Below are 16661 nucleotides of genomic sequence, written 5' to 3'. Positions count from 1 at the left end.
GTACATCGTGGACCGGTCAATCACTTCACAGGGGACATCGTCAACAATCATTCTCACTCACACTATGGAAAATTAGTATTTTAAATGACTCCAACATGCGAACTTTAACAGTTACTCGTATGTGTAGACATTCAGCAAAGCATAAGTGTCAAACTTGAAAAGGTCGAAAAGGGAAAAAAAAGGTTGAGTCGTTGTAAGAGTTAAAATGATACAAAAAGTTACTTTTTATAACACACGCCATTTTAAGTGACCTTAAAAAAAAGCTATGTCATTTGTTTTGTTTTCACTTTGCGTCGTACTCTTAGACAAACATGACATTTATGGTTTCCCCGCACCCCCTCCTTCTCGTGTCCATTTGGTAGCGCCCACTCCTCGTTTCAGTTTCTCTGACGCAGGTGCGCGTTCACGCATGACAAGCGCGCGTCCCCGTCGTTTAAAACAGCCGCAAGCGGAACCGAGTCGAGCACAGGAACATTTAACACTGATAGCATAGCATAAGCGTCGAATAGTGTAGCGTGTATGTAACTAGACCAAGCACCGAGAACAGAATTTTAGAGCCAAAGTTGGAATTGTAATCTTTTCCTAGCGGATTTTTAATTTAGAAGTGTACTCCGTTTCACCTGAGGCGTTCACGGACATCGTTTGCATGACATTGCTGCGACCAGGTAAAAGCACGAACCGAAGCATCTTTAGGAATTTGGCAGATTGTACCATGTGCTCGATTGTTTCTCGCACACACGCCGCATATCACACAATTGACTTTTGCACAATTAGCTCTACTGGTTCAATCATTAATTCGGCATAGCTGAAACGTAAAGCAGCGGACTTGATACCTTTTATTAGTGTATGTTTAAGTTTGCAAATAAATTGCTGATTAACCTACACGTGCAAATAACCAATAAGTAATGTATTTCGAACTTTATGCATATTCTCGGTTACGCTTTAGTTGAGAAGTTTAATCTAGACAAAGCAGACATTTTGTGGCATCTTTGTGTCAAGGAACTATATTAAAGTGAGTTGAGGAACTCAATTTAAACAAATATAATTCTTTGCCACCATCTTGTTGCACCTTGACGTAAAGGAACTATGTCAAAGTAAGCAGGGGCATTCATTTGGATAGAAATAGTGCTTTACCACAATCTTTTGGCATCTAGGTGTCCAAGAACTATGTTGACGTGAGATGAGAAGTTTCATTTGCCGCCATCTTGCTGTCAAGGAATTATGCTGAAGTGAGTTGAGTTTGGGTCACAGTAGTTGGGAATCAATACGTTAATGTTGCTTCACGTTTGTGACTGGAGGAAATTGTAGCTCTTGTTTTGCAATACATATGTCCTGTTGTGTCACAGTGTTTGGTTAGATTTTAATAATGACACTCTCTCAGAACCATGCCATTGTTTGGCGAACACAAATATTTCAGGGGTTTGGGTAGAGGGGGGATGCAAAGCTGTTTCCTGCATCGGTCTCGGCTAACAATGGTCAAACATTCAAGTCTGTGTTCACTTCTGAGGAGGGATGTTGGAAGAATGGTGGGCCAAAATTACAGTGACACAATGGATACGAGGCCTGATGATTGTTACATAAGACCCAAGGTCATGGAAGGCTTTTAAAGTATCACGTATCAATACAGTGGAGCCCCCAGCTAGCATAATAGTAGGGCTGGCCGATATGTAAAAAAAAAAAAAATAAAAATAAAAAAAAATCACAGCCATTCTGGATAATATTTAATCGAAGTAATAATCCAAACAAACATTTATTTAAAGAAAGTTTGATTAATTAAGAAATCATCCCGGCGCAAAATGTTCAGACAGCATTAATATATACTGATTTTAAATCGGTTTTAATGTAAACTTAACATGCATAGCTTGTGCAAAAAAAGAAGCTATTCATAGCTTCAGCATAACTTGTTGAAATGCCACAATGAAGTAGTTTGTAAATATTGTAAACGTGTCTTATAAACCACTCATCCAGCATTCTGCAACTTCTGCAAAATTACAACTCGAAATAACATTTGGATATACTGTACAGTAAATAATTTAAGAACGGCAGCTTTTCAAGATTTCACGATTTAGCTCATTCTAAATTTTTGAAATGACAAAGTAATCAAATTAATGTGATTTATTGCCAGCCCCTATTACTATTACTTTTTCCATACATGGGTTTTCAATTAGTTATTGTATATTTAAAATAAGAGCCCTCATTTTATGTTATTAACAAAAGTGATTTTAAGTAGACAAATTTCATCTCCTTTCCAGAAAAAAGCAGCAAATGCAACTGCAGCTCCGTCTGTAGAAGGAAGGTGGCAAAGCGATAGAGGTGGACGACGAGGAGCAACACTTTCAACTGGGCGCCATGTCCCTCGGCACGTTCCACCTCATGCAAACCCTGAAGAACTCGCCGGCCGCTCTGCGCCGCCGCTTCCGTCGTGACCGCACTGAGTCGCTGTCCCACGGCGACCCGCTCTTTAAGGTCCACTACCTGGGCACCGAGAAGATCTTCTCCCTGGACCGGGAGCAGGCGCGGGACGCCATCGGCCGCCTGCTGGCAGGCGTGTCCACTGGCAAGAAGCTAAGCAAGGACCACGCCCTGGTCGTGCGGCCCCGCTACGTGGAGGTCAAGGAGCTGAGCACAGGCCGGCAGCTCACCAAGACGTACCTGCAGGACATTGCGTACTGCGCCGCCGACCCCGACCGCCCCAACGTCTTCCTGTACATCTGCAAGCACCATGGGCAGCAGCTGCAGTGCCGCGTGTTCTGGTGCAACCGGGCCGAGAGGGCTCGAGATATGACCAGCTGCTTGGCGCACTCATTCCAGCGGGCGCTGAGCGACTGGCAGCGGGAGGACTCGGCTACGCCGCCGTCAAGTGCTGAGGACACCGCCGTCTCCCCCGCCGCCAAGAGCTCCACGCTACCTGCCAGCCTGGGCAAAGGTGAGCGGTCCTGTTCTGGTGAAGCGATTCCAAAACACCGAAATGATCCAAATTCACTTCAAATCCAGATTTTTATTCATGACAAGTAATTTTAACAATTTAGTACATTCGCAAATTAGCATTTTGTGCACACGTTGGGTATCCATTGTGGCAACACACACACACACAAAATCAAATCAAGTCATGTCAGTGGCTATGTAATTGGCCTGGGCTGGTGAGTGACATGGGTGTCAGTGAATAAGAATGTAGTTCTAGTGCAAGTGGAGTTGTATCATCCGTAATTAACGACTGTCTTTTCACATCCAGCCCGTTGGAGGAAGAGAGGCTCTGTGTCCCGAAGCCCCATGCGAGCCATCGCCAGACGAGGGTCCGCCTCTGACAGCTGGAGATGAGCCACGCCCCCCCTCCCCCTCCCCTACCCCACTCTTCCCCCCTCGGACTGTATGGATCAGTGAGTCATCTGTCGTTTTTACGGATTTGATATTCCAAACACTTGCGGGTTTGTCGATCCCGGAACACTGGGGGCGCTGTCACTTTCTCTCTTCCCATCAATGAGTGTACAGAGACGCCACAGTGTGCTTTTTCCTCCTCCCCCACTCGAACCCTCAATGACTAGAGCAACTTTTGCATCATGTTTACAAGTTCTACATTTCCACGACGAAATAATGCTGAAGATTCCACTTTTTTTCTTTTTACAAATTTTTTTTTCCACCCTTGTGAGGTATTTTTTTTTGTTTTTAATGCAATGTCTTTACAAAGAGCACACAAGTGCCTGCTTGAAGGTTTTTTAAATATTTTTTTTTATCAATGTGCTGTTGTTGTAATTATGTACATATTTAATGAAATATGTATTAAAATGTTTTTATACACCTTTGTTTATCCAACTTGCTCTTGGACGAATATTTAATTATCTCCACAAGTTCAATTTCAAATGTTACATTTGGCCTGCAGTGTGTGGCAAGGGTTGTCGCAGGGGGCAAAAATGTTTCTAAAAGCATCTAGGAGTTTTAAATGCTATCATTTGACACGTTTCCCAGGATCTTAAAGTATCTTTTTTACTAGTGTTGATGGTTCGAGTAAAGCTGGGCATTATGACCTTGAAATTAAATCAAGATTTTTTTGTTTTAAAAAAAATCATTAGTTGGTTGCAGTGAACAGTTGGATTAAGTTGTCAATGAATTAGTCGCGAGAGCCCCCCCCCCCCCCCCCAAAAAGGCAAAATCTTGTGCTTTTGTGAACTAGCTCCTCTGTTCCTCAGGCGCAGTGCTTGGAATTATGTCGTGTGCACTATACTTTACATACGTGCTCTTAAATTGAGTTCATGAAACACAGGTTGCGATGTCCGTGTCCTGCTTCGCAGACGTCTTTTTAAGCCGCTGTAGCTCCAGTAGGGTTTGGACGTGGAGACGTCGCAGAGGCTTCACCTCCTCCAGCACTGGAGAGGAGAAATATGTTACAACCTTATTAAAAAATAATAAATAAATAAATGTTACCTTTGTCGTAGTGCATCTCGTCGCGGTTGCCACAGGTGGCGTACGTCTCAAGGAAATTAAGAAGCGCTCCGGTGGCGAGGAAACGCTCCGGCACGGGAAGACTTTGGATGTAACGCAGGTCCAATGCAAATGGGTTGGAGGGGAAGGGCACCGTGCAGAGACTCACCAGCTCGCTGATCATGTCCCACACACGAATACCTAAAAAAAAAATAAGGAAATTATTTTCTCCCAAAATCTTTCTCGACTTGGTTTCCATACCTCCGGTCTGCCAGTCTGTGATGGACTTGAGCTTCATGGGCGTGTCCCTGACCATGGAGTCCGTTCCTCGGATGCTGACGAGACGCTCGTGGTTGGAGCGAATCCAAGCGTGGGGCCGACCGTACTTCACATAGCCGGCCAGTAAAAACAGGGTGCAGTTCACCTCCTGGAGACGGTATGTTTATCTGGAGTGATTCTCAAATGGTGTCCATAAATGTACTCACTAATTTGTTCATCTATCTAAGCTAGTGATGTATAGTGTAAGGTTCTCTGAAAGTCACTTTCAACACGAGAGAATGTTTAAGAATATCACATGCGTATCAGACCAATTACGCCTCAGCTTATGTCACATGACTAAACTCAGAAAACAGGTGGGCTGTGATTAGTCGTTACCCGAGTCCTGAGCAACTGTGACGCCATTTTCAGTCAACAGCAAGTGGCAAAATGGCCGTGACCTGAAATGGCTAAAAACGGGTGGATTTTGTTGCTTAATTCATATTCTACAAATGCAATAATCAGAATGTCGGGTTTAGTCTAGTGAGGGCGCATACAACATTGTAAAGAACATTTTTGAGTTGCTTTCCCCTTTAGCGTGTCTACAGGGAGTTTAGAGGGAGACCGGCTGGAACTTGTTGTGACAAGACATTTCTTACAGGCACTGCCCTCTCTAGCTCGCTGGGGGAGGCTGGTAGTAGATGCTCCTCGCTGCTTGGGTCCCTGAGGGCAAAATAGAACGTACTCAAACGCTTGGTCGCATGAGATCCAAATTCCTACGGGCGGTTCGGACCAATCAGCAGAGCAGGTGGAAATGACTGGACTCACCTGACAGTGCGTGGGTGTGTCGGAGAGGCTGGCGCCGGGCCACATGGTTCCCCAGGTAGAGGTGAGCTAGCTCGGCTGGCCAAGCTGGGGGAGCTGCTCCTGGATGAAGAGCAATCGCTGCTGGAGATGCTGCTGGAGGAGGCTCTGGACACTGCGAAGCCCGGTGAACGCCAGCCCTGATCAGTAAGTAAAATGAATTATTATACTATATATGGAGTCTCGTTGAAGATGACGCCATTTTTGTTTTCCCAACAGTGTCCAAGACGGGCACATTTTTCCAAAAATACTTTAATTGTAGATGACCGACCAGATCTTCATTGACAACAGTCAGCAGCAGCTCCTCTTTCCCTCTCAACCAAGGCTGGAAATATTTAAAACCCTAGGAGCAAAAGAGAGAAGCTGTTATTTGATGTGTAAACAGTGTCCCATTATTGACATAATTGCACCTGTAAGGATCCGAGTAAAGCCAGGTCAGCTAAAAAGTGCTGCAGCTTCCTCCGCTGCTCCCGCTCTCGTTTCTGTACACAAATGAAACGTGTATCATTAATTATTAGTACGTCTGAAAAATAAATTGGGGATACAAACAAACTTTCTAGACTGTGCTCTGCTTATACCATATAACAACACTTTGTTGAACACAAAATATATAAGTGGTGCAAGTAGGAATTTGAAGTCGCAAAAACAATATATAAAAGTGTGTTTTTCTCACAAAATTAAATTGTCCTATATTTTAAGCAGTTTTTTTTTTTAACAGTTTTGTTGCTACGAGTTGTCAATACCGGTCCAAGATGGCGGCCAAACACGCATGCGCAGCATAGAGTGTCTGGTAACTAGGCACAGTTGCTTAGCCAGAGCCCGCCTTTGTTCATCTTCGCAAGCTGTTATGAGACGTATGCGCAATTAAAGAAAAACCACCGCTACAAAATGTATTAAAATAAAGGCGACGTTTATGCTCCTCGAGTATCCTGGCAACGCCCACTTACTTGATTCATCCAAATTGCTGCTGGTGCTATGTATTTAAAAAACATAACAATACATGCTTAAGATTTACACAATTATTTATTTTTGGTAGTGAGGCTACAAATAAGATCCCACTTGTATGACTTACGTTGACGGTAGTCATCATCCGTTTTGCAGTACAGTTGCTGGCTATTTGAAGCTTCCGGTGTTGCTTTTTAGGTCGTCAGTAGCGCCCCTAGAGGCCATACACTTGGCCTACAGCACAGTAGCGTACAGCGCAGGTATTTTATCTTGTGCACTGCAAGTAAAATGCACGACTAGTAGTATTTTAAAAGTGACATAATTAAAGTGTGAGTTAATATAATAATAATAATAATAATAATAATCCAGTACCAAAGTGACCAAAATAATCAGTTTATTCAATGAGTCTCTGTCTCAATACAATCATCATGGGTTGTCCTCAAAAACAAATAATTGTGGCCATGGGTTGAAGGCTGAAGCAAAACATTTAACATTCTAAAATAAAAAAATAATAAAATAAAAACGGTATCTTCACAGAAGACAACTTAAAGATTTCGAGAGTTGAAAGAAACAAAGAAGGTTCGGATTTCTTTGGCTGAAATGGTCACTGAGAAGGGATCGTCTCCAAACCGCCTGTGGCTTCTCTTCTCTGCAACGAAGCAAAAGGAGGCAGCATTCATGATATCAAGTCAAGTCATGTGTGAATATTAACATACATTATCAAAATTAAATTCTTACTCCCAGCTTTGTTATCCGTAGTTCTCCACGTCCACCTCTGCAGGCTGCCTACATCCCAAATTCCTGTCAGAGAACGCTCCTCCATAGCTGACACCTCCCCTACGCCCCGCAGCACATCCTGTGCGCACAATTCAATTAAAAACAAGTCACCGTTAAAGATTAATAGGACCATTCTAACGCTGCTAAACGGTCACCTTCAAGTTGATGGTGACCGGCTTTGAAAGCTCGGGGTCTTCTTCTTCCTCAAACAGATGCATGATTCTCAACAGGACCCGATCATAGTCAGGCTCCGGCTGCACATTTTCACCTGAAATGCACACGAGCGCAGTTGTTCACGCCGGCTAGAAACTGGGCCGCTGAACTGACTCTCCGCAGCAGACCTGAGTGGATGCTGTAGTTCCAGCCGGGGATGCTAAGGCTGAGCAGGTGGAGGTTGGGCGGCAGCACCACGGCACGAGTGCGAGGACTTCCTGGACGCTCCTTCTCCTTCCAGTGCAGCTCTAAGACCAAGGTAAACAGTAAAGTAGTAAAAAATGAGCCATTCCGTCAAACTTCAAACCAAACAGGACTTCTTCCTGCAATTAGAAAAACAATGGCAGAGAGCTCTCACGTGGCAAGTCGATGGGCATGACGATAGGTCTGTGCTGTAGCTCTATCGCCTCCCTCTGGTAAAATTTGGAAGCGACACCCTTGGGGGCCAGCATCAAGCGCAGCGTAGGGCGGACCACCGAGCTATCGTTGAGGGTCAGGTTGTAGCCGAGGTTCCAGGGCAGGTTGTTCCACAGGCGCCTGTGGAGCATGACCTGGGGAGGAAAGGACAAATGGGAGGGAAGTAGTGTGTCTTTCCAAAGTCTACAGAGACTTGATGTCTACCTCGAGTTCTCCACTGGCTTGGCTGGACACGCCGTGGGCTCGGTCGCTGACCAGCACTAGCCGGCTGAGCTCGTCCTCTATGTAGGCAGCTCGAACCATGGGGAAATAATTCTGTTAAAGTGGAGGAGTTATGTTGAAGTGATTTGAGGAGTTTCATTTGGATAACAATAGTGCCATGCAGCCATCTTGTCGTATTTATATAAACATTTTTGACATGACATTCTGATTAATATTACATTTGTGGAATATGAGTTATGAGGCAAAATCCAGTCATTTTTATCCATGTCAGGGGGCGGCCATTTTGCCACTTGCTGTCTACTGAAGATGACATGACAGTTGCTCAGGGCTCAAGCAACGACCAATCACAGCTCACTTGTTTTCTGAAGCTGAGCTGTGATTGGTTGTTACCAGAGACCTGAGCAACTGTGATGTCATTTTCACTCAACAGCAAATGGCAAAATGGCCGCCTTGTGATTTTGATAAAAAATCCTGGATTTTGCTGCTTAACTCATATTCCACTAACACAATATTAACCGTATTTGGACTAGTGGGGCTGCATAGAACATATTATTGCCATGATTTATTTTTTGGGGTTGACTTCCCCTATAACTCATTCACTGCCATTGACGGCTATAAACGTCAAAAATTAATTTGAACTATTTCTATTAGTTTAACATTTTTTCCACTTCTGTTAACAAGAGTATGAAAATGTACATTTAGAACAGGTATAAAAATTGGTATTAATCGTGCGTTAACTAATGAAGTCATACAATTAATTACAATGAAAAATGTTAATCGCCTGACGAGATGATTATTAAAAATTAGGGGCGTCGGGCGATTAAAATTTGTACGCTTAATTAATCGCACGATTTTAATAGTTAACTCACGATTAATCACAAATTGTATATCTGTTCTAAATGTACAATAAAAAAATCTAGGTTTTCATACTCTTGTTAACAAAAGTAGAAAAAAATGTTAAACTAATAGAAATAGTTAAAATTATTTTTTGACGTCTGTAACCGTCAATGGCAGTGAATGAGTTAATTGAAACCTACACGAGCTAAAGTATTGTTAGCGAACTCTCTATGCGTCCTCTTCATCATCTGGTAGCCATTGCTGTCCGTGTACAGCGTCCTCTCGCTCTTCAAAGACGAGCTGGTCCTGAGGACGACCTCGGCGTTGACGGGCAGAGGCCCCAGCGAATACGTCTGCTCGAGCCCGTGACACCGCACTTTTCTCCCGAAGCATTCTGGGACGCGGGTGACGACGAAGAAAGCGTAGTCGTCGTCGCTTTCATTCCTACATTGAACGGAAGAGATTGTTCGAAAGTGAGCGGATCAGCAGCTTGGGAGAAAAAGGCCGTTGTTGGGACCCACCTGTAGAAGTACTGCCTGATTTCAGTGACGATGTCACCAGGGACTATCTCCATTCGCACGGCCTCGTACGCCCGCACAGCTGAACCGTTGGCGCTGAAGATGTAGTTATCCGAAATGGGTCCCGCTTTTACGTCACCGTTAACGCGGTACTCCCAAAAATCCTGAGTCACTCGTACCCGTCTCTTGTCATGCCTGCCAAAATTACACACAAGATGGCATATAGAAACGAAAGAGTTTTTTTTTAACCACAGTGAGATGCTTACAGATGCGTGATGCTGTGTAGTAAATTTGTGTCCTGGTCAAACATGAGCTTGTAACACTCGCTCAGAACCGGCAGGAGCCTCCTGCCCAATTTCTTCCAATCCTGCACACTGCGTGTTTCGAAAGGAACCCCTCTGGCCTCGAAGGTGCTGCCACACTTGGACCTCACCGAGCACGGTTTCTCTGAGAACTTGATCAAGTACTTAATGTGCTGAAGACCTCCCACGTCTGCCAGGATGAATAGGTCGTAGGTGACATTGGACAAGGCGGACCTTTGGATCTGAAACACACCAGATTGAGCCTTGAAATCAAAATGGCAAACTTCTTATGTATGACCTCATGAGACTTTTTAGTGGGTCTTATCATGATAGCCAAATATCATCTTGCTCAGTGAAACTGGCTTTGTGGTCTGAATCCCCCCCCCCCCCCGAAAAAAAGGACTCCCTGAAGTAGGCAAAATGACCATAAAATGGCCAGTACAACACAAAATGGCTGACATCCAGTCCATTTTCAAGCTTGATCTCTTGAGATTTGTTTTGTGTGTCTGCGCACAAATTATGCAATCTACCTGCGCGGGAACGGGTCGTCTTGACTCATCAAAGACTCGTGCAAACGGGAACGTCACAGTGACATTGATGACAGTCGAGATGTTCCATGCTAGCGGGTTGTAAACAATCACGTGTTGCTCCAAATCCTGCCGAGCACCTGCTAAAATTATCCAAGAATGCCATTAAAGCCCCTTATTTCGCAAACTACAGAAAAAACCCCACAAGACCTGTTTTGTGGTTGTTGGGGGTGCTCAAGATGTCAATGTTGTGCGGCAGCAAGAAGATGGCCGCCAGAAGCTCCTCCCCGCCCATCATGGCCTGCGTGAGATGCTGCAGGTACATGTCTGCTACTTTTGGGGACTCTGTGCCAGTGATGCCATCGTGGTGCTGGACCTAAAAACAAAACAAAAAAAACATTTATATCCTACACTCAAATCCTGTAAATTGCTTAAAGCTGCTCTCTGTAACAATTTGCCCCAAAATATCTTTTAATTTGACCGTTTATAACTGAAACATCTTCTAATTAGTAGATTAACACCTTAGCTGTTCAAAGTAACTGGATTAGTGTTTGAATTTCCCGCCCTCTGACTGCGGATGTGACATCATGTGCGCGTTGTATCTATGAGAAGAAGGGTGTGTGCATTTTCATTTTTCGTTAACAGGTGGCAGTAGCGATTCGAAATTTTGATTTTCTGCGTCCAGTAGCTTTAAATTGGGTTAATAGTTGAAATGGCACCAAGTGAGCTGAAACATCGGCATGAAGGGAATATTTATTTAGTGTGTTCAAATATATTTAAAAAGTGTGTTTTAATAAGCCAAAATGTATTTAAAGCATAAATGAGGCCACGCAATAATACTGTGTTGCAAATGTTCACCTATTGCAGGTTGGTCTGAAACGCATCCCTGAAATACACAATATTTGCTGTGCTGCATTTGCGAACTCACCTATTCATGGATTTTTTAAAATCTTCTCTTATTTATTTTAAAACGTAACTTTTTTTTTCTTCTATTTTTGTACTCTAGCCAAAGCAATAAAAGTATTATTTTGGCGCTTTCTTGTGGTATGTTAGTGTAAAGGACCTATGTTAAAATGAGTTGAGGGGTTTAATTTAGACACAAATACTTTGCCACCATCTTGATGTCAAGGAATTGTGTTGAGTAGAGGAGTTAAGTTTGGACAAAAATTGGCAATGAAAAATATTTTTAGGGGTGTCGGCTACTTGTCTGTCATTTCCTCAGAGTTTTCCCATCAAGGTATATTCACAAGAAAATGAGGTTTCCTACTATAGTAAAACGTAGGGATGTTCAATAGCACTATTTTCAGACTAATACTAATACTGTTGAGTAGTCACCAATACAAAAACACCCCCCACCGCCCCAAAAAAGACCAATAGTTTCAAACTAAAGAAATAAGTGTATATCATTTTCCCTTTAAATTGCATGAAACTAATAGCAATTTTCAATGATTCCAATTTCTAGTTCCTGATTGTAAAACAGCCTTCTACAGGTGAACTCAAGTTGACCTTCTCTAAACTTTTAAATGTCCAAACTGTTCAGTGTTTTAGTATATTTTTACACAGCCCGTAAAAGTTACAGTGCATTTTAGCTTCATCCTGAAATTTCATCTGAATATCCCGCATTTTTGGCGAGTAGTGTAAAACACAATATAGTGCTATATTCTACCTCTGAGACAGCCCAGCGTAGAGCTCTTAGCTTATCAAGCGCCCAGTCTTTAGCGACGGGTCCGTCCGGATAGTTGATGCGGTACAGCGTGAAGAGAGTCTCCGCCGCATGAAGTTGGGCACTGGCTCGCCGCGACACCCCTTTTAGGATGTTCCGAGAGGCATAAAAGCCTGTCCACGCCTGGTGGGAGTCTACCAGAAATCAATTTTGAAAAAGGCAAAGGAGTTCATCAGGTCATTTCCACGTATGCTGATGCTATTTGAAGCGATGTTACGAGTGTTTTCTTTGTTACCTGTAGAATAAGGCAGGAAGTCTTCGCTCCCACGCACCTCCCATGCGAGTTGCGCGTCGTGCACGGCTCGGAAGTATTCACCGAGCGTGGCATACTGGACCGTGACCCCAAAGTCTTTGCTGTTCTTGTTGATGTAGTCCATTAATGGATCCATGTTGGCGAACTGCACGGACGAGTTGTAGAACTGTTTGTCGCAGCCCTGAAAAAGTAAGTTAGTTTGACTTCCAGCTTCATGGAAACAAAAGCGTCATGCTCCCATGATCATCACCCATGGCCACAGAACGTGGTTGGTCCGAAACCAGTCGGCCCTCTGCTTGATGTTCTCCACCATGGTGCTGGCGTAAGTGTGCACTGTCTCCTCGGTGACGGGCAAGCTCATGTTGGGGTACACGCCGTTTTTCGGGGGGTCGGGGAACAAGGCCACACCATTCCAGTAGAAGCCAGAGCTGAAAAAGTGGCCGTTATTTGCTGAAAAATCCCTCATTCGCCTGTTTGGTATTGATAAGTGCTATGTGCAGTCCATACCCCTAGATGGCAGTATTGCCCGACCAATTCAATTCAGGCGTTACAAAAAAATCAACCTTTCCCCATCCACACGCTTTCATGATTCTGCATGATGTGCGCGCACTCATGGTCAACCACAAGTCGCTCTAAAGCAAGTGTATTTAGAATCACTACTCTGAGTTCCATTTACAGGGTATTTAAATGTTAATTATTTTGAATTTATGCTGGTAATAAATGAAGAGGCTACCTGTTAGAGAATGGCAGGTAAGATGGCGTGCAGTAGCTGAATTGGTCCATGGTGTGAGTAAAGATCTGCTGCTGTTCTTGCAAAGAGGCAGAACCTCTCCACACAAACTGCAATTTCTGTTTCACAACACAAAAAAAACTTTAGATGAATCACAACTCAATGTGGTTGGTTACATGTGGCAGTGCTGACCTTAGTCTTCTGCATGGCGTCTTTCAGGTCGTAGTCAACACGGGAGATGAGATGAGCGTCGAACCCAGCCAGGGCGAAGAGCACGGGCATGGTGGCGGAGGCCCCGAAGGGATCGACACCCCACGAGAAGCGCGGACGCACGCCAAACGTCTCGAAGAGGAAGCCGTGGCCCTCTGAAATCATAAGTCATCGGTACTAATGTCTGACGTGGCGGGAAATGAGCGCCGCTACCTGTCATTTGCAGCAGCAAATCATCGAGATCTGTAACAGCTTCATCGGGCATCACTTGGCCGCCCAGGACGAACTCAAGTTGGCCTTCTTTTACAAGCTGCCGAACCTGGAGGGTTTGTTAGTAGGAGTTTTAGAGAGTCTTTGTCACATGTGCATATGCACTTTGGGTGCATTGTTCCCAAATGAAATAATCTGTAAGCCATTTAAACTCTTTGGTATCATAGTTTGTAAAATATTTAGGATTTAAACTATTATTACAGCAGTACTTTTGTATAAGTGAAACTCCAATGCACTTTAACATAGTTCCTTGGCACCGAGATGCAAATTGGTGGCAAAGCACTACTTTTACTTCTACTTTTGCAATTTATAAAGGAAAATTGACACTATACCTTAAAAAGGTTTATAGTTACATATAGAGGCGGACGACATAGTGGAAAAGCACTCCTCGAAACTCCTCAACGCACTTTAACATACTTCCTTGGCACCAAGATGCCACCAGATGGTGGCAAAGCACTACTTTTGTCTAAACTCTTAGCTCCCACTTGTTTTTCTTTGTGGCGAGTTATCAAAAAAGGGTATTGCATATAAATAACAGTTTAAAAAAATACTTTGTGTACTTAAGTACATTTCAGTCTGTAAATTATTACGTCTACTTAACTACAGGTCTTTCACCTTTTTCAGTATCTGAACAGTACTACATCTCCCTTTGTAAATTACATCTAATTGTTTGTAACGAGCCAACAAAACAACACGTAATATTACAGACAGGTGAAAAAATTATTACGGTATTGCGAACGAATTTTGGAATTTCCCTGAATTAATTGTGCCAGCATCGTACTTGTTTCTTTTGGGATCCCGAGGCTACATTATCCCACCACAGTCGAAAGAATTCCTGCTCCACGGCGATAAACCTGCGATTCCTATCCTTGGAAAGCTCCTCCGTCACACTGCTGTACACGTTGGCTGCATAGGCGTGCATACTCTCCTGTGGATAACCCGTTTGTATTAAGATGAGTGGAGAAAAAAACAAAAAAACAAAAAACAAAAGCCAACTCATTTCTACCTGGATAGTATACACCCAGCCGACATCCATATGACTGTGCGGGATAACAAACGTCTGAATTGGCTCGATTGCATCAGTCATTACATCTGAGTACGAAATCAAGTAAAACATGCTAAGTAAAAGTCGCATTTTTAATAAATATATGCTAATAGAATCAGGCACCGGTGCAAAACAAGCCCCGACTTTCGTGTTATTGTTGTGATGTGTCACGAGACCAATTACGGAAAGTCAGAAGGGGAAAAATAAAACCTGCGTTTAACATTGGCTTACCTTTGAACCCGGTAGTATTTACTCCAACATTATGCACACTTGGAGGTGAACGTATCCGACTTCTAGCCAAACAATAAAGCATAATGTCAAAAAACGGGACAATAGCTTTTATATTTGGAGGGTTTGTAACAGCCATTGCTGCTGCGTTTTACCCCATTTTCTTCTACCCGCTTAGCCATAAAAACGAGTACAGTAAGTACCTAACAATTATTCCTTTAGCTTTTTACATCAAATTTCTGGAAACAAAATTCGAGACATTTTAATGTCTAGAATTTGGTTTGGACTTAACTGTTCTTTCATCGAGTGTATTTATTCTCAACATCGTGGGTTACATTAAGGTGCATGCTAGCTCTCTGACTGGTGGAAATTAAAAAGTGGCATGATAAAAATATTGATGGTGGAAAAATGCTTGAATTAACTATGTATGCCCCCCTCATTAGGAGAAGTGCAGAATATGAACCGGTCAGGAATCGAGCAGGCCGACGTGCAGCCCATCGGTAAGCACTCAGGATGACTTCAGATGACATTTTTTTGCGACCAAATACGCACTGCCTTTGTGATTAAAATGTTTTATTTAATTGAACAGTTGTTGTTTTTTACTGAGTTGAGGACCGAGTCCTGCCATGAATAGCAAAAAAAAATCGCCAGTAATTGATGTTTAAAAGGTTTGTTTCTAATCACATATAGATGCCCTAAAGTCGTGGCAAGGCTCTCTAGTTGTCACAATGAAACTTCTCAACTCGCTTAAACATAATTCCTGGGCAATGAAAACAAGGTAGAGGCAATACTTTAGTACAAATGAAACTTCTGAACTCACTTCAACATAGTTCCAAGGCACCACCAAGATGCCATAAAATGGCACTTAGCTTAGCTTACTTTACCTAATACTTACTTTACCTAATGGATCATCACAGTTAAGTGCTACTCATCCCAGATACAAAAACCTGAAATGAAGAACAGAAATGAATAACAGTAAAAAAAAAAAAAGGGGGGGGGTTGGAAAAGTAGTAATTATTACCATCTGTTAACGTTAAAATGATTATCTATCACAGTTAAGAGCTGACGGTTCATTTGTGTCCTCCCACCTCAGGTCTGAAGATTTGGTCGGACCCATTCAAGAAGTGATACCCGATGGGTGTAGCTGGAGAGTGCTCGGCGTGAGTGAGCAAAGGATCTGACATTGTATTACTTTAGTGCGTTCAAGGGGACACAATGGAAAAGGGACTTTTAAAATGATGACAAGACAGTGATAGAGTGCTTGTGACGTCTGCCTCTTTATGAGGTTCAGAGTTGGAAGTCCTGTGTGGAGTTTGCTTTATTAAAGACTCTATATTGCCTATAGGTGTGAACAATATGAATGCTTGTCTATATATGCTAGGCTAATTTACATCATCCCTTCCCCGATGCCGAGTTTCCCTGCCATGACTTGGAATCTTAGCTGGGCGAAAATCCAGAGCTCCTTTAAAGCCACTACACTGTCTAAAACACAATTGACAAATTTATTGTTTGTATGCAAATAATCTGGAGTGCTTGCCCACCAATCAACAATGAAATTAAACAACTACAGTAAGTAAATCTTTTGCCATCTGCGTATTTCTAAAAATTTCTCTAAGCGAACCAGATTGGTCTATCATACTGGGGCTAATTTACATAATCCTGCCTCAATGCTGAGTTTTTCCTGCCCTTGCCTTGGCAGCGGGGCTGGGTGAAGCTCCAGTGGCCAGTTTCAAGTCACGGCTAGACTTCACTCTCTGAAACACTGATCGTGTCAAAGCCAAAAGCTAAGCAGAGCTGCATGGATTGATCTTGTTTTTGTACGCACTCATTAATGTTTGTGTGTGTAAATTAAAGTTAGCATTTTTTTTTTATAAAAAAAATGATAACTTTAATTTTTATAGTTGTAATT

General features: G+C 43.0%; 4 protein-coding genes across 7 annotated transcripts; 2 read left to right on the top strand and 2 right to left on the bottom strand.

Moving 5' to 3' along the window:
- Positions 1-439: 439 nt before the first annotated feature.
- Positions 440-4109, top strand: LOC147159509 (low density lipoprotein receptor adapter protein 1). The gene is made up of 3 exons (XM_086060390.1): positions 440-665; positions 2253-2926; positions 3233-4109. Exons 2-3 carry the CDS (start codon positions 2350-2352, stop codon positions 3316-3318), a joined length of 663 nt encoding a protein of 220 aa, XP_085916516.1. The 5' UTR covers positions 440-665; positions 2253-2349; the 3' UTR covers positions 3319-4109.
- Positions 4110-4147: 38 nt separating this feature from the next.
- On the bottom strand, positions 4148-6679 carry LOC147159508 (uncharacterized). 2 transcript variants are annotated; one of them, XM_086060389.1, is made up of 8 exons: positions 6608-6679; positions 5946-6017; positions 5807-5878; positions 5500-5675; positions 5331-5394; positions 4678-4843; positions 4420-4617; positions 4148-4361 (listed from the first exon to the last, which is right to left on the bottom strand). In XM_086060389.1, exons 1-8 carry the CDS (start codon positions 6623-6625, stop codon positions 4246-4248), a joined length of 882 nt encoding a protein of 293 aa, XP_085916515.1. In that variant the 5' UTR covers positions 6626-6679; the 3' UTR covers positions 4148-4245. The 2 variants fall into 2 exon arrangements, with proteins under 2 accessions (XP_085916515.1, XP_085916514.1); XM_086060388.1 differs by lacking the exon at positions 6608-6679 and adding an exon at positions 6483-6506.
- Positions 6680-6886: 207 nt separating this feature from the next.
- On the bottom strand, positions 6887-14717 carry man2b2 (mannosidase, alpha, class 2B, member 2). Of its 3 annotated transcripts, none has more exons than XM_086060311.1 (19): positions 14486-14717; positions 14261-14407; positions 13423-13528; positions 13192-13364; positions 13003-13118; positions 12520-12697; positions 12252-12450; positions 11960-12150; positions 10504-10669; positions 10297-10436; positions 9731-10008; positions 9468-9659; positions 9147-9390; positions 8092-8202; positions 7829-8021; positions 7599-7718; positions 7413-7525; positions 7219-7336; positions 6887-7129 (listed from the first exon to the last, which is right to left on the bottom strand). In XM_086060311.1, exons 1-19 carry the CDS (start codon positions 14612-14614, stop codon positions 7026-7028), a joined length of 3018 nt encoding a protein of 1005 aa, XP_085916437.1. In that variant the 5' UTR covers positions 14615-14717; the 3' UTR covers positions 6887-7025. The 3 variants fall into 3 exon arrangements, with proteins under 3 accessions (XP_085916437.1, XP_085916438.1, XP_085916439.1); XM_086060312.1 differs by having other exon boundaries at positions 10297-10433; XM_086060313.1 differs by having other exon boundaries at positions 12252-12435.
- Positions 14718-14755: 38 nt separating this feature from the next.
- Positions 14756-16330, top strand: smim20 (small integral membrane protein 20). Its single transcript, XM_086060314.1, has 3 exons — positions 14756-14947; positions 15196-15252; positions 15846-16330. The coding sequence occupies exons 1-3, from the start codon at positions 14839-14841 to the stop codon at positions 15878-15880; spliced, it is 201 nt and encodes a 66-aa protein (XP_085916440.1). The 5' UTR covers positions 14756-14838; the 3' UTR covers positions 15881-16330.
- The last annotated feature ends 331 nt before the right edge of the window (positions 16331-16661 follow it).

This window comes from Leptonotus elevatus, chromosome 17, assembly GCF_054856555.1.
Source record: "Leptonotus elevatus isolate MCC_2025b chromosome 17, RoL_Lele_1.0, whole genome shotgun sequence".
NCBI lineage: Eukaryota > Metazoa > Chordata > Actinopteri > Syngnathiformes > Syngnathidae > Leptonotus > Leptonotus elevatus.
Note: the sequence above shows the minus strand (reverse complement) of the source record. Positions and strands in the feature narration are given on the sequence as shown.

Excerpts from the sequence above, each read along its gene's own strand:
- man2b2 (XM_086060311.1), bottom strand. The coding sequence starts at position 14,614 with ATGCGACTTTTACTTAGCATGTTTTACTTGATTTCGTACTCAGATGTA. Across the intron at positions 13,365-13,422 it reads TTTGCTGCTGCAAATGACAG|AGGGCCACGGCTTCCTCTTC; the intron begins GTAGCGGCGCTC and ends TTATGATTTCAG. Across the intron at positions 7,526-7,598 it reads GAACTACAGCATCCACTCAG|GTGAAAATGTGCAGCCGGAG; the intron begins GTCTGCTGCGGA and ends TGTGCATTTCAG.
- LOC147159508 (XM_086060389.1), bottom strand. Across the intron at positions 5,676-5,806 it reads CTGTTGTCAATGAAGATCTG|GGCTGGCGTTCACCGGGCTT; the intron begins GTCGGTCATCTA and ends CTTACTGATCAG. Across the intron at positions 4,618-4,677 it reads CACAGACTGGCAGACCGGAG|GTATTCGTGTGTGGGACATG; the intron begins GTATGGAAACCA and ends TTTTTTTTTTAG.
- smim20 (XM_086060314.1), top strand. The coding sequence starts at position 14,839 with ATGTCAAAAAACGGGACAATAGCTTTTATATTTGGAGGGTTTGTAACA. Across the intron at positions 14,948-15,195 it reads TAGCCATAAAAACGAGTACA|GAGAAGTGCAGAATATGAAC; the intron begins GTAAGTACCTAA and ends CCCCCTCATTAG. Across the intron at positions 15,253-15,845 it reads GGCCGACGTGCAGCCCATCG|GTCTGAAGATTTGGTCGGAC; the intron begins GTAAGCACTCAG and ends CTCCCACCTCAG.
- LOC147159509 (XM_086060390.1), top strand. The coding sequence starts at position 2,350 with ATGTCCCTCGGCACGTTCCACCTCATGCAAACCCTGAAGAACTCGCCG. Across the intron at positions 2,927-3,232 it reads ACCTGCCAGCCTGGGCAAAG|CCCGTTGGAGGAAGAGAGGC; the intron begins GTGAGCGGTCCT and ends TTTCACATCCAG.